Here is a 14100-nt window from a genome sequence, read left to right on the forward strand (position 1 = left end):
GAAGCTTTCACATCAAAAATCGTATTAGATTGGAGATTCGTTCCTAATTTGTTGTAATGTGGTCCAGCTGATACAGTGGTTCCAGACGAGCGGACTTGTCCAAAAGACAGTAACGTCGCACAAAATAAGGCACCACCTTGGTAAATTGGTAGCGTATAAAAGTTCCAGTGGGAACACCGAAAACATAATCAAGTTCCTCCAGTGTGCGCTTCTTGGTCTCAGGCAGGAAGCAGAAAATGAGACAGAAGCATAGGACGTTGAGACCAGCATAGAAGCCGAAAGCGCCCTCGATGGTAAAGGCGGCCTCTATGCGAAAGAAGGTCAGTGACAAGATAAATCCCCAAAAATTGATGCTGGCCACGGCCCAGCTCATGCCCACCTCACGATGGGACAAGGGGAAAACCTCAGCACTATAGGTAAAAGGCACCGGTCCCGCGCCGGGGGAATAGCAAATTGCAAACAAGTAGATGAATAGAGCAATTAGACCCAAGTGAGCCTTGCTGTCTTCAGGGGTGAAAAAGCACATGGCTGTTGCAATCAAGGTAATGGTCATCAGAGGGAATGTCACTAGCAGCAGGCTTCGTCGACCGAATTGGTCGATTAATTTCACAGCTGGGAAAGCAAAAACAAAATTTACCGCCCCAAACCCGAAGGAAAACAGTAGCGCAGCTAGAGTACTGGCGCCGGCTGAGCTGAATATGGAGGAACTATAGTAGCTGATGATATTGACACCACACATCTGTTTAGTAGAGTTTGAATCAGTTGGCTGCTCGCGTACTTTTTACCCGTTAAAGGTAAACCTACTTGCTGGGACATCATGACGATAAAAGAGGCTGCAACTGCCCGACGGTTGCGCGGTATTGTGAATAGCTCCGTGAATCGATTGAAGTAGTTGTTTGTCCGTTTCACGAGTGAAGCCTCCATTTGCAACTGGGAGTGCATATAATAGAGGTCACGCGCGGCTTGCAACGGAGTCTTGCGCAGTTTGCAGAGCGAAGTATAGGCGTCTTTTGCGCGACCCTTTTTCATGTACCAGCGAGGTGACTCGGGGCAAAGATATATCTGTTCCATTTAGGTGAGATTAGATTCAAATATCCCATCACTTGATGCGAGAAACATACAAACAAAGCCAACGGAACCGCTGGAAGAAAAGCGGAGGCCAGCTGGAGTCTCCAGGCGATTGTACCAACATGGTAAAAAACCAGGTTAGCGGCAAACCCCAACATAATACCCAAAGCTGTGTATAGCTGCCATGACATGACCAAGCCGCCACGAATGTAGGCAGGCGAGTTTTCAGCGGCGAAAACAGGGATAATAGAGGCCTTGCAACCCCAACCAATGCCCAGCAAGAGACGGCAGATAAACAATTCTGGCCAGCTTTGAGTAAAGGCCTGACACAGAACTGGGATCATGCAGAAGAGTGCAGAAAAGAGGATGGTGCCTCGTCGGCCGACGTAGTTATTGATGGGATCTGACAACCAGCACCCGCAAAAGGACGCGCCAATGTGTGGTGCGCCGTTGACGAGGCCGAGGAGCCATTCATTTCTTTGGTAGTTGGATGTGCCTGTTGTGGGGTCGATACCAAACTCTTGTGGGAATGAGAGATTGGCACCGTTGGCGCCTGTCTGGTCCCAGCCCCTAGGAGGATAAGTATTTATAACAAGCTGGTGATCGCCTGGAGGAACATAATTAGCTTACTGAACGGCAGCCCCAATTGAGCACAGGACGATGGTTAGATAAAGTTGTTTTGTCTGAGACCATTTGTGTGTCTTTTCACGGCGCAAGGCCTGGCGGTCTTCTTCGTCCAGTTCATTTAGTGCTTCAAAATCATCACTTTGGGCAATAAGTGCCCCCTTCCTAAGCAATGAAAGTGCAGCTTCGAGATCGTTTTCGTGTGCAAATATTTCAACTTCTTCAAGGAGCTGTACCTTGCTCAAATGAGCCAAGGGGTTTTGAATCCTGTTCAACTGGGTCAGTGTCCAGGTTGGGCTGACCCTGCCTGTCTGTGGGATCTACTCACTTTGCTGAGACATTGTGGTTAAGGTCGACATGCTCCTCCACCTTGAGGTCATTCTCGGGAGCACGATGTCGTTCACTTTGTTCAATGTGGCCTAGAGCCATCCTCGGCCCATGCTCTGAGTCCATAAAGAAAATCAATACTTTGAGTGAGAGTAAGATACAAGAAAAATAAGGAGCAAGGCTCGGCGTAGCAAGATAAACAGATTGATTATTGGGTCTCGACGGTCCACGGCCCACGGCCTTTACGCTCCGGACGTATGTTTCCTGTCTGGTAAAATCCTTCGGCTTTTATGCCGCGAAATACCTAGTTTTGGAGTATCCGTAGGACGACCGCAGTTAGTGGATCGTCATTGCGGGGCCCCAGAAACTTTTCCACGCCCGGAGCCCGGAGCCCGTGGCTCCTCGCTATCCCTTGTTATTCGGATAGATCATGTGTTTTCGAGGCCCCAAGGAACCAATGACCCGATCCTTTTAGCCATAGCGATGTTCTCTGGCATTTATCAATAAAGACCCCGATACCGTGTTTCTGGTTCCACTGTAGGTCGAAAGGTTCATGTCACCAAAAGGCACACCGGATGGGACGATGCCGGCATTCAACGTCCTTTTCGTTGGGGCGGGTGGGATTGTTTTTGGCAACGACTGGGTGCGCTGGAATCACAGCTCCCACCTGGAGCGCATCCTGGGTGATCGTTTACGCGTCGTGGGCATTGTTGACCCCAACTCCGATCGCTTCGAGTGGGTGATGAACCGTAAGCGGACTTCATCCGCCAAATATTGTTATGCAGGTACACGTCATTATACCAGTATCGAGCAAGCAGCATATCACCTGAATGCCTTTGATGAGGATACGAAGAAAATCCCTGTTCATCTCATCATGCTGGCGTCGCCGCCAGAGTTCCGCGGGTCCATGTCGCCGGGGAGCGACCTCGAGGCTCAGCTTGTGGCCGCATTTGGCAGTGGACCGGCTATTTTTGCAGAGAAGCCTGTAACTATCAGGTCTGCAGACGGTGCATATGCTGTTGCTCGTCATCTGAGCAAATCTGGCAATCTTGTGGGCGTGGGCTATATGCTACGATACCTCAAGGTAGTCCAGAAGGTCATCCAGATAATCCGCGAAAACAATCTCACTGTTATGAGCGTGTCTGCGCGCTATGTAACAGCGTATTCAAAGATGCGCAAAGCGGACTGGTGGGACAAATCAAAACAGGGCGGGCCGATTGTTGAGCAGGCCACACACTTCTGTGATTTGTGTCGCTACCTTGGCGGCGAGGTTATTATGGATTCTGTCCAGGCGACAGCATTGGAACACAATGAGCCGGCCGGCAAGTTAAGCCACTTCACAGATGCTATTGATGAGAGTAAGATCTCTGTGGAGAATAGAATTCCCAGGGCCACGACTGCCATTTGGTAGGTTCATACACCGTTTCAAACCCCTCCGATGGCAGACTAACATGTGGTAATAGGAAATATAATACTGGAGCCATTGGGACTTTGAACCATATTGTTGCTTTACACGGGGTTGTGTACTCCAACGAGATTGTTGTGATAGCGGACGGGTATCAGATGCGACTTGTTGACTTGTACGGCGTTCCAAAACTTTTCGTGAGGTAATGTTAACTGGCTTTGGTTAATATCTTGCTCGAACCATATCATGCTAATTATATCCAAAAGGTATCCGGACGACGAACGAGAAGTCGAGCATTACTACCCTGGAGATGATCCCTTCTACAATGAGCTTGCCGCAATTTGCCATGCCCAGGATTTGAAGGCAAATGACAAATCAAAGTCTACTTTTCAAGAAATCAAGGAAGATGCACTTCTTCCGAACCGAATCTTATCTTCCTTTGAAGATGCGACGAAGACTTACGAATTTACTTGGGCAATCAGATTGGAAAGCGAGAAAAAATAACATGTCATAGATGCTTATACATTATATACCTCTGCTTAAGAAATAGAAACCACATAGTGGTGCTTCTTGATCTCTTCTTTTGGGCGAAAATCGACTGCAAGTCCACTGGCGAGCGGGGCATGGGAGTAAATGGTGCCCAGAGTCAGCGACTCAGCTAGAGGGGGCGCTGTTTTGCTTCAAGTAGGAGATTATATCTCAATTAAACGGTTAATTTGAACATATCCATGGTTTTACGGAACCGAGGAATGCTTGACTCCCTGATGTTGGACGAGGATATTTCAAAGTATTATTAGAAATCAAGGGGAATTGATAGGGACACAACAGCTTTTGTTAGGGACACAACAACTTATGTAATAAAGGTAATTACATAAGTACAATAGTCATGTGATCTGTATCTTAATTTCACACACTCTCTATTATTTACATGATCTTCGTGTATGCCCAACTTCACCACATGTACTACACTTTGGCGCTGCCTTCTTCCGCTTCTGACCAAGCTCCCCTTCGCCCCCCTGATCCTGAACACGCTTCCGTTTAGGCCTTGGTAAGGGAATCGACGGCTCTAAAATTGGAAGATAGTCTAATGCGCCCTCACTAAGGCCAATTCGCCAGAATAGGTGGATATCTGTCAATGGAATAGCCTGATTGTTCTTTAATAGACTAGAAATTCGATGTGCGCAAGGTAGGCCCATAGTTCTTGTGAATGTATTTGTACAGGGAAGCAAAGGAGCTAGATCTGTAGCTCTTTTAGCCTTTGAAACTTGCTCACTGATTCGTCGAATCGAATACCGAGAGGTCCTAGTCAAAATATTAGTAAAAAGCTTTTGTGATGGTACTACTACCCTTTCAATTTGATCTCTTGCAAATTCATATTCAAGTGTAGCATGTTGGGCTTGTAAAGCTTGTGAAATCCTTTCAAATACAAGTAACATATCCCCTGTTGAAGCTCCTATATGCTTTTTTAAAAAGGCATGTGAGCCCTCAACTCGAGAGGTCGCAGAATTACCTAGGTGTAGGTATTGCTGTGTCTACGCAACTACAAATTTCTCTTTATGAATTAGCCACGTTTCCTCTAAATAGCGAAGGGGAGAGGGGAAAGCTTGAAATTGCTTCTTAAATTTTAGAAGCCTAGAATTGTAGTCACTCTCTATAGTCGAATAGATAAGCTGATTCCACAATCGTAGAAATTCTTAATGTTCGTCATTCGTAGAAAAATGCTGCTTTGTTTTTTGGGTCACATTTTTATTAATATGCCATATACAAAGCAAATGTGGGTACGTAGGGTAGATAGCCTTAATTGCACCTAATAGAGCGAGATCTCGATTAGTACAAAGAACTAGTCCAAAGGGTAAGGGGTTTAGAAAAGAGAAAAAGGCCTTTAAAGCCCAAATATAGCTCTCTTCTTCTTCATTTCGCATAAAGCAGAATGCGATACTAAATGTTGAATTTGAAGGTGATATGCCAATAATATGTAATAGAGGCATTTGATATCGATTCGTTTTATAAGTACAATCTAGTACAAAAACCCTATTATATTTATTAGCGTATTTAATTGATTCAGGGTGTACAAACATAAAAAAGAGGATACGTCCTTCTATATCTTGTTTCAAAGTATATTTCCAAGCATTCTCTTGTAAAGCTTTTAGTAAAAATTCAACGGGGGTGCTATTACTAAGCTTCTGTCTGCGTAAAGCACTTCGAGCATTATAGATATCCCTAGGGGTGACTAGAGTATTTGGATACTCTCTTTTGATTAGAGTAAGGATATCACGGGGCTTTGATCCAACCTCAGACATATAAAGGATATTTTGAAGCTGCTCCTCTGTAAATTTGCGAGCAGATGGATGTCCTATCATAGTAGTATTAGCCTCATGATTATGACGTGGGTTTCGTACCTTTAATTCCCACTTCTCACTATTAGGAATCTTCTTCCCATATAGCTTGAATGGACATCCAATTCGTCGTGTAGTAGTCAATCGTCGCTTTGCACCTTCGGGTGCATTAATTCGATCATGATAGATCCCACCACGATCACAGCCGAGAGTAACGTTTCGATTCGTATTTGAGGCTATAGTAGTGATAGCGTAGCCTTGGGAGAGAGCATGCTGACGTACAGAGTCTATTAATAGCTCTCTAGAATCAAAGATCTGCTCTGTAGGGGGCTCCATTTTGATGTAGATAACTACAGAGCTTTAGAAGAAAAGGGAAGGGGGGTGGGGTTGGAGCGATTTTATAGTTGAACAGACTAGAAATGATGTTGCTGTGGTAATCCTAATACAAATCACATGACATTTTTACTTATATAATCAATTGTATTACATAAGTTGTTGTGTCCCTAACAAAAGCTGTTGTGTCCCTATCAATTCCCGAAATCAAGGGAGAGCTGATAAATCAAAACAAAGGGAGGGTCCCACCCCCGGAATTATAAATGACGTCATCTATCAGCCCGCATGTATCTGAACTACATGAATGGTTTTTTCTTGCCTTCAGTAACATTCAGCGATACCACCTCCGTGACCATCTTTCCATTATGGCCCTACCGATTCCCGAAAGTATCAAACAGTGGACTGTCGAAGGACACACTGGGCTAGAATCACTCAAATACAGCGAGGCGCCTGTTCCTGAATTCGGCGATAACCAGGTCCTAGTCAAGAGTATGTTTCCTGCCAAATTTCCTCGAGATGAGGATATTCTTGTTACATAGTCCACTTACTAAACACGATCTATGAATAGTACAAGGAGCCTCCATCAACGTTTGTCCAATCCATATGCAAATCCATTTACTACTCACTATAGACTAATCCCATATCTAGTTTCGAGACATACTTATCCCACAAGGGAAATACCCCTTCGACCTCAAACCCGACGTAGTCGCCGGCTCAGACGGAGCGGGGACCGTTTTGGCCGTCGGCAAACATGTCACTCGGTTCCAGCCCGGCGACAAAGTCGTCACGATAATCAACCAGCATCATCTGGCCGGATCGATGAGTGCTCTCGCATTGAAATCCGGACTGGGTGGGTCCCTGGACGGGACGTTCCGCTCTGTCGGGACATTTGACGAGCAAGGGCTCGTGGCCATGCCGGAAGGCTTGACTTTCACTGAAGCGGCGACGCTTAGTTGCGCGGGGCTAACTGCTTGGAATGCGCTCTTTGGTTTGCCTGGGAAGAAGCTCATGCCGGGGCAATGGGTCCTGACACAGGGGACTGGTGGGGTGAGTATCTTTGCGATTCAGTTCGCTAAAGCGACTGGCGCGAGAGTCATTGCCACAACGAGCTCGGCTGAGAAGGCAAAGCTGCTTGAACGCCTTGGTGTGGATCATATAATCAACTATCGCGAGACATCTGACTGGGGTGCTGTCGCTAAGAAATTAACCGGCGGGGAGGGCGTTGATATTGTTGTTGAAGTCGGTGGCCCTGCTACATTGAAGCAAAGCATGGCCAGTGTGAAGCTCGAGGGCTTAATCACCACGATTGGCTTTGTCGGTGGTGAGAGCAAGGAGCCCGTGCCAAGCCTGTTGGATACCTGGCTCAATCTTTTCACGACTCGCGGTGTGGGGGTTGGCAATCGGCTTCAGATGGAGGAGATGTGTCGAGCTATAGAAGCTTCTCCGGATAAGCTTCGTCCGGTTGTTGATCCAAAGGTCTTTACGCTGGATCAGTTGAAGGAGGCTTGCGAGTATTTGGAATCGGGCAAGCATCAGGGGAAGATTTGTATCGAGATTGCCTAAATCTATCTACCAACGGATGGTCAATCAGGAAATTACGAGATGAACATCATAACATCATGGGTATTATTGTCGTACGCCCCGCAAGGCGAAATAAAAACGAAATGTAAGACGCTGAGACACAGCTTAGGACAGCCCCGGAATGCACCCGGAGCCACATCATCAACAGGATCAAAGGGGACAAAACATGCCAAACACCAGTCGAAGCTGGACAGCTGTACAAAATAATGCATGAATGGGGGAATAATGGGGAAATGCTCATGACCAGGTATCTAAACGCACCCAAAAGAAAGATACGCTTCCCGTCAATCAAAATGGGGAGAACATGACCAGGGAACGAAAAATCAACGGAATAAGATGACGGTGAACGGAAAGCCTCCTTGCCATTCGCAATTGACCATAAGGTCTGAGTGTCCAAGCCCAACGCCTCTTGAAGCGCAAAACATCATACCAAATTAATAGGTTTCGCCCAATTCTTCAACCTGAGGCTTTGGTTTTGGTGGCGGCATGGTCCCCGACCCGATACTGGTCTTGAAGCTTCGTGGAGTGGGAATTCCGGATGCACCGCTGGTGGTTCGCTTCTTCAGGCCAATCGGGGTGGCAGGGATGGACGGCCTGCGAGAGCCTTGGGCCGGGCGAGATGTAGGAGTAGTAATGTCGTTATTCTCCTCGATGTGAGTCATGCCTCCAAGAGCCGCGTGGTTGCTGAGTGAAGACCGAGGTCGTCGACTCTCCGTGGTTGGGTTCGTTGAATAATGACCCAAGGGAGTACGGGCTCCGGGTCGACTCGATCGACTTTCGGGCCGAGCGGGCGGAGCAGTCGGGATTCCAGAGGTGCTGTGACTGAAGGAACTGCGACTGGAGAAACTGGTTCGGCTGCTGGGGCGGCTGTCACCTTGGGTGCGAGCCCCAAATGACTGGCGACTGTGAGGGATGTATGAAGGCGTGCTTTCGGTGTCTCGAATCGATGAGCCGTAGCTACTGCCGCTTATCCGTTTACGGGAGGTTCTCCGAATGGTCACAGTGGATGGGACAGGACTATCGCCAGCAACAGATCCGGCACGAGATCCGGCACGAGGTGATCCGCGAGAAGAACTGTCCGAAGGCGCTGGAAGTCGTGACTTGGCCGATTGAACTCGCTCCTCGAGTTTCTGCATTTTGCCGATCAGACCACGGATCTGATACAACGACCCAGAGTTGGGCAGTCCAGATGGGCGTGCGATGCTCGACCTCGACAGGCTGCTACGAGGATTGAAGGTTGGCGTGGAGCGGCCGTTGCTGTAGGCGAGAGATGGGGTTCGGGAGTGGGTCGTGCGCGGCGCAGTCCGGGAATTGTAGAGGGATCTCGAATTGACCGGCTCTGCTCCTGCCGCTCTCGAACGAGGGAAGCTTGGGGTACCGTTCACCGACTTACGCAGACTGGCAGATGACTCTGAGATAGGCGGCGACGGAGGGGTTGCGGCGGTCGATGCCAGGGATGGTTTGGCCGGTGGGGTAGAGAAGACAGGTGAAGATGCCGTCGTGCCCGCAGGTGAGCGATCAAAGATTTCCAGAGTGTGAGGAGTGGACGGGCTGCGGTACAAGGGGGCCGGCTTCCGACGACGCACGCCGTTGGATTCGGCATGTCGAAGCCTGTCCTGTACAATCTCGGCTTCGATTTTGAGGTCCGAGAGTTCGTCGCGGAGACGCTGGTTCTCAATGCGTAGACTCTCACGCTCTTGCTCTCCAGTCTTGATTTCCTCCTCGAGCATCACTCCTCGCTCGATGGCCACATTGTATTTGGACTCCATGTCCTCCAGGGACGAGGTGGTGTTCCGTGCTTGGCGTTCAAAATCATCGTTGGCAACCTCGATATCACGCAGCTTCAACTGCAGGGTGCGGTTGGTGTCTCGCAGCGTGGTGATCTCCTTTTGCAAGTTGTTCAGGGCCGAGTTGCCCTCGGACTTGGACTGCTTGTACTTGGCCTGACGACAGTTAGCTCCGGCCCAAAACCATGCAAGGTGTCCAAAACCATACCTTCCACTCGTCGACCTCGTAGCGAAAGCCATCAACCTTTTCTTGCAGTTGCCGTTCCCGCTTCTCCGAAGCCTCGATGTCCTTTTCCAACTCCGCCTCCAGCTCCCGGCTGGAGGTTTGGAAATCGGCCAGTTCTGACTCTAGCTGCTCATATTGAGCCTTGTAATGTGCGAGCTCATCTCTGTAGAAGCTGCTGCTGTGTTTGTTTTCGGGGGGCGAGTCGTCGGCGGCCGGCATCTTCCCGCGTTAGGCACCGGGCGGGCCGCAACGAAGATGATCGGACAACAGAAGAAATAAAGATGAAAACAAGATCAAGCAGAAGTGGTAGACAAGTTGCCGTATGCTTAGGACAGCCTGTCACCGGGGGCGCATGTGGTTGCGTGGGTGGCCGAGTCAACAACCGTGCGTTGTTGATAAGAGCCCCTCGCCGGGGGGCGGTGACGCAGGTGGGCGAGATTGCGACCGTGGACTTTGTACCGAGAGAGAGAGAAAAGCCAGAGCAAACACAGGCGACGTGGATACCGAGCGTCGTCTCCCAGCTGCTGAGGAGGGGGGGGAGGGCAACTTACCTTGGGGGATAAATAGTGGTGAAGGGGAAGTGTTGTGTGTCGCAAAGCAGATTGATGATTAGATCGGCCGGGCTTGTTTTGGCGGTCGTCAGGGGGGCCGAGTGCGCTAGCCCGATTGGGGGCTCGTACAGGTGGTACCTCCGTCAGTATAGACCAGTCTCTTTATTGAATAGATTCGATCTCTCTCTTTTGGAAATTGTACCCAATCTGCATTTTGCTTAATTTAATCCCAAACTGTACACCCAGCAAAATACATTGACGCCAGGCCTCTGTCCTTCGAGACTGAGAGAGGGCACAGCTCGGTCCAGGCACGCACTTCCCCTACGACCACGACCTCCTTTCAGGACCGAGAGTGAGTGATTTGCAGCTTGTGAAAACGATCTCGGGAATTTCGGTTTGACCAAATAATAGTCGATAAGATACCAAAATCTGTTTCATGTACACAGGAGCCTCCCAGTGTTGCATCCAGTGTGTACTTCGCTCGAATTCACGCAGCGACTACGCGATTTGCTAGTTGTTTTCGAACCAAAGATCAGAGGGGGAAAAGAGAACCTTAGCTGAGAGAAAATCGTATGTTATGGGTTGTTAGTTGAATACCGCTTGCCGAGGCCACTGCGCTATTGACAAGGGTTAGATATAGCTTATTTCTTATTTCCGGCTATTCCTTACTATTCTACCAGTGTTTTGGATCATTCTTTTGGGCTCTTACTTTCAACCAATTTTATTCATCCTATATCATGAGTAAAGTTCTTATACTCCTTACTGATGCTCCTATTGACAAAAGCACGCCTTGGGATACATACGGCAGATCACATGATTTCCCTTCTGCCTCAGGCACTCATCTCACCCAGCCGCCCCGATCGCCTTCCTCAGCCGCGCCTGATCGTGATCCATCCATCGGATCTCACCCGTTCCCCCTGTTCTAGAGAGGTGAGTTATCTATTTCTGCCTGGTTCGGGCCTGATTGATCTACCCGACGGAACATACCCATCATCCTAAATTTCCTCTTCCTCCTTTGCTACCCCCACGCACTGCTTCCCTGGGTGATCGTTCCCCGTCCCCATTGCTTCCACGCACTTGTTTACCCTCTCTTTCCCGCAACTACACTACTCTCGAGCTTCCCACTCTCTCCACATTGTCTCAGCCAGAGATCGGCGCCCCCGAGCATGCTGTGACGATCGTGCTCACCACCAGAACAGACACAGTGGTCTTGCCATGGCCGACCCCGCCGATCTAAACCTGGACGCGCCGAGCGACCTTCAGGATATTCCTGAACTAGCTATGCAGCTGCTGCCTCCTCCCGAAGGGACATATCCCGATAAGTCAGTGCTTTGTTTCTGCGGCTAAGTAAACAATATCCCCTAGCTAACCATCTCGTTTCTTCCAGGTCCTCGCTGTTGGCAGCAGTCCAAGAGCACGGCAAAACCCACGGATACAATGTCGTCGTCAAGTCATCGAGCACCCCAACGGAGAAGAAGCCCGGTCGGACAGCCAAGGTGTGGCTCCGCTGCGATCGCGGTGGCCACTACCGTCCTCGGAACGGCCTAACGGAGGAGACGCGCAAACGCAGACGCACCTCGCGACTCATGGACTGCCCCTTCATGCTGGTCGCAGCTGGGTCCCCCGGCATCTGGACATTGACCGTTCTCAACCCAACGCATAACCATGGCCCCGTCATCGAGAAGTCCCGGCAGGTACCGCATCACAAGGTCCGAAAGGGTCAGCTGCCGGCTATCCCATATGACTGGCCACATGACGCGACCTTCACTCCGTATACAACGGCGCTCGTTATCATTGACATGCAGAAAGATTGTACGTATGATATGACCTTGTGCACGTACGATGCTAATGCCTTTCAACAGTCTGCTCCCCGGGCGGATATATGGAGTATCAGGGCTATGATATCTCGGCCGCTCAATCTCTGATTCCCAAATTACAGCAGCTGTTGGTCTCATTTCGATCTGGTGGCTTTCCAGTCTATCATACCCGCGAAGGTCAGTCACATACTGTGATATATTTTTCATCGCTAATCACTCTTGCAGGCCATCGACCCGATCTCTCCACTCTCTCAAGCCGAGAATCGTACCGTTCTCGCAACAATGCCTCGGGCCTTGGTATTGGCTCTCCCGGTCCTCTGGGCCGTCTACTCATTCGCGGTGAAATGGGCCACGATACTGTGGATGAGCTGTATCCTCTGCCCGGGGAACCGGTGATCGATAAACCAGGCCGCGGTGCCTTCGCCCACACGGACTTTGAGCTCCTCCTTCGGAACAAAGGTGTCAAGAACCTGGTTATCGCGGGCGTGACGACAGATGTCTGCGTCTCCACAACCATGCGCGAAGCCAACGACCGTGGCTTTGACTGTGTCGTCGTTGAGGACGGCACTGTTGCCAGCGAGCCCTCGCTGCACGTCGGCACGATCGAGTCGGTGAAGATGGAAGGCGGCATCTTCGGTGCAGTCGCCAAACTGGACGATATCGTGCACGCCGTCGACAGTTTCAAGGCTACCACGATGAAGAAGCTTGCTCCTCAGATGACAGTCTGAGCTTTATTGTGTTCTTGCTTTTTCTTTCTTGTTCAGCGGATTTTAGCGTGTTAGTTCAGGGTGCAGGGAAACAGGGAATTCGGAATGGACAGGCCAGGGCTATGGCGTTTTATTTTCTTTCTGGGCAGGGACTTGAATAGCGTTTTCTTCTTGGCGGACTTAGCGCGCGCAGGGATTTCGGTTGAACTTGATATTCTTATCAGTTGTTATTAAACTCGGGGTCCAAAAACATGGCTATTTCTTACATTTGGATCCACAGGCTTTTTCTTTTCTTAGTTGGGTATTTACGTATGCAGAGTGTATGTGCCAGTGTCTTGTCTCAAAGGGTAGACAGCCACAAGCAATGCCAACAAATAGACAACCCCCCCCTCTAAACGCCACGCTAGAACAGCAAAAAAAGACACAACAAAGAAATGATCATAACCCACCACCCACAGATGAGAATGAACTATAACCACTTCTTCCCCGCAGCAGTAACCCGCCCCCTAAAAACGGGACTCCGAATCTCCATCCCCTGCTTATAGAACGGACTCATGGCAGTCTTCACGTAGCTTTCGTAGACTTCATTCATAAACTGGCGCACGGCCTCCTCCGTCTGCGGAGAGGTCGGGTTGGCTGCGACGGAATTGGACGAGGCGCGCGTGGCAGAGCCGGACGAGTTGAGGAGTGATGATGAGCCACTTGGAGTGGTCGCGGAGGGGAGTTGGGGTGGTTGGTGCAGGAGTAGAAAGCGCGCACCGCTGGGCGTTAGGAAGGCGGATATGTATGCTGCAGCTGGGGGGTAGGTGTCGATGTGTTTTAAGTACCTTTTCGCGAGGGTTAGTTTTAGGTTGAGGGAGGGTGGGTGGTCACGTTGGTGTGGATTATTCAAGAGGATGGGGTGGGAGGTGAGTGTAAATATAGCGGAAAGGGCAGAATGGTAGAACTCACATCCCCCCATTCGTCCATTGAGCTTCCTCTACAATGTCCAGGCTCGAGTGGATGATGAACTGGTTCATGTACTGTGCCGTGTCCGGGAAGCGGAATCGCGCAATGCCATCGCCTCCGCCTTTGGAGGTGCCAAAGGCGATATTGAAGAGGGGTGTGTCGGTGGGGGAGAGGACGGTGAAGTAGTATGACATGTTGGTTGTTAGAGGAGAGAGAAAGTCGTGGGGTGTGGAGGAGGATGGAGGCTGTGGTTGTTTAGTTTAGGAGGGTCACGTGGTGGGTGATCCGATAAGCGTCTATGGACATGTTCGGATTGTTGGCTTCGTGAACTACACACTGATTAGCTTAGGTTTCATAAGCCAGCGCACTTTCAAGGCCAAAAGAAGAATA

The 14100-nt window shown here is 49.7% G+C and overlaps 6 protein-coding genes across 6 annotated transcripts; 3 read left to right on the top strand and 3 right to left on the bottom strand.

Moving 5' to 3' along the window:
* Positions 1–43: 43 nt before the first annotated feature.
* N7474_007384 (sugar porter family MFS transporter) lies at positions 44–2145 on the bottom strand (the record flags this gene model as incomplete). Its single annotated transcript, XM_057198794.1, has 5 exons — positions 44–739; positions 805–1062; positions 1122–1638; positions 1699–1959; positions 2021–2145. The coding sequence occupies 5 exons, from the start codon at positions 2143–2145 to the stop codon at positions 44–46; spliced, it is 1857 nt and encodes a 618-aa protein (XP_057052234.1).
* A 427-nt stretch (positions 2146–2572) lies between these two features.
* N7474_007385 (Gfo/Idh/MocA family oxidoreductase) lies at positions 2573–3928 on the top strand (the record flags this gene model as incomplete). The annotated part of the gene is made up of 3 exons (XM_057198795.1): positions 2573–3426; positions 3483–3626; positions 3691–3928. The coding sequence occupies 3 exons, from the start codon at positions 2573–2575 to the stop codon at positions 3926–3928; spliced, it is 1236 nt and encodes a 411-aa protein (XP_057052235.1).
* A 2530-nt stretch (positions 3929–6458) lies between these two features.
* On the top strand, positions 6459–7656 carry N7474_007386 (zinc-dependent alcohol dehydrogenase family protein; the record flags this gene model as incomplete). The annotated part of the gene is made up of 3 exons (XM_057198796.1): positions 6459–6582; positions 6662–6681; positions 6742–7656. 3 exons carry the CDS (start codon positions 6459–6461, stop codon positions 7654–7656), a joined length of 1059 nt encoding a protein of 352 aa, XP_057052236.1.
* Positions 7657–8108: 452 nt separating this feature from the next.
* On the bottom strand, positions 8109–9906 carry nde1 (nuclear distribution protein NudE; the record flags this gene model as incomplete). The annotated part of the gene is made up of 2 exons (XM_057198797.1): positions 8109–9617; positions 9670–9906. 2 exons carry the CDS (start codon positions 9904–9906, stop codon positions 8109–8111), a joined length of 1746 nt encoding a protein of 581 aa, XP_057052237.1.
* Positions 9907–11453: 1547 nt separating this feature from the next.
* N7474_007388 (cysteine hydrolase family protein) lies at positions 11454–12783 on the top strand (the record flags this gene model as incomplete). Its single annotated transcript, XM_057198798.1, has 4 exons — positions 11454–11560; positions 11626–12050; positions 12101–12232; positions 12281–12783. 4 exons carry the CDS (start codon positions 11454–11456, stop codon positions 12781–12783), a joined length of 1167 nt encoding a protein of 388 aa, XP_057052238.1.
* A 448-nt stretch (positions 12784–13231) lies between these two features.
* Positions 13232–13904, bottom strand: N7474_007389 (TRAPP subunit TRS20; the record flags this gene model as incomplete). The annotated part of the gene is made up of 2 exons (XM_057198799.1): positions 13232–13589; positions 13714–13904. 2 exons carry the CDS (start codon positions 13902–13904, stop codon positions 13232–13234), a joined length of 549 nt encoding a protein of 182 aa, XP_057052239.1.
* Positions 13905–14100: the final 196 nt, after the last annotated feature.

The sequence above is a fragment of the Penicillium riverlandense genome (assembly GCF_028828495.1).
Source record: "Penicillium riverlandense strain IBT 135883 chromosome Unknown utg000006l_segment0_segment0, whole genome shotgun sequence".
Classification (NCBI taxonomy): Eukaryota; Fungi; Ascomycota; class Eurotiomycetes; order Eurotiales; family Aspergillaceae; genus Penicillium; species Penicillium riverlandense.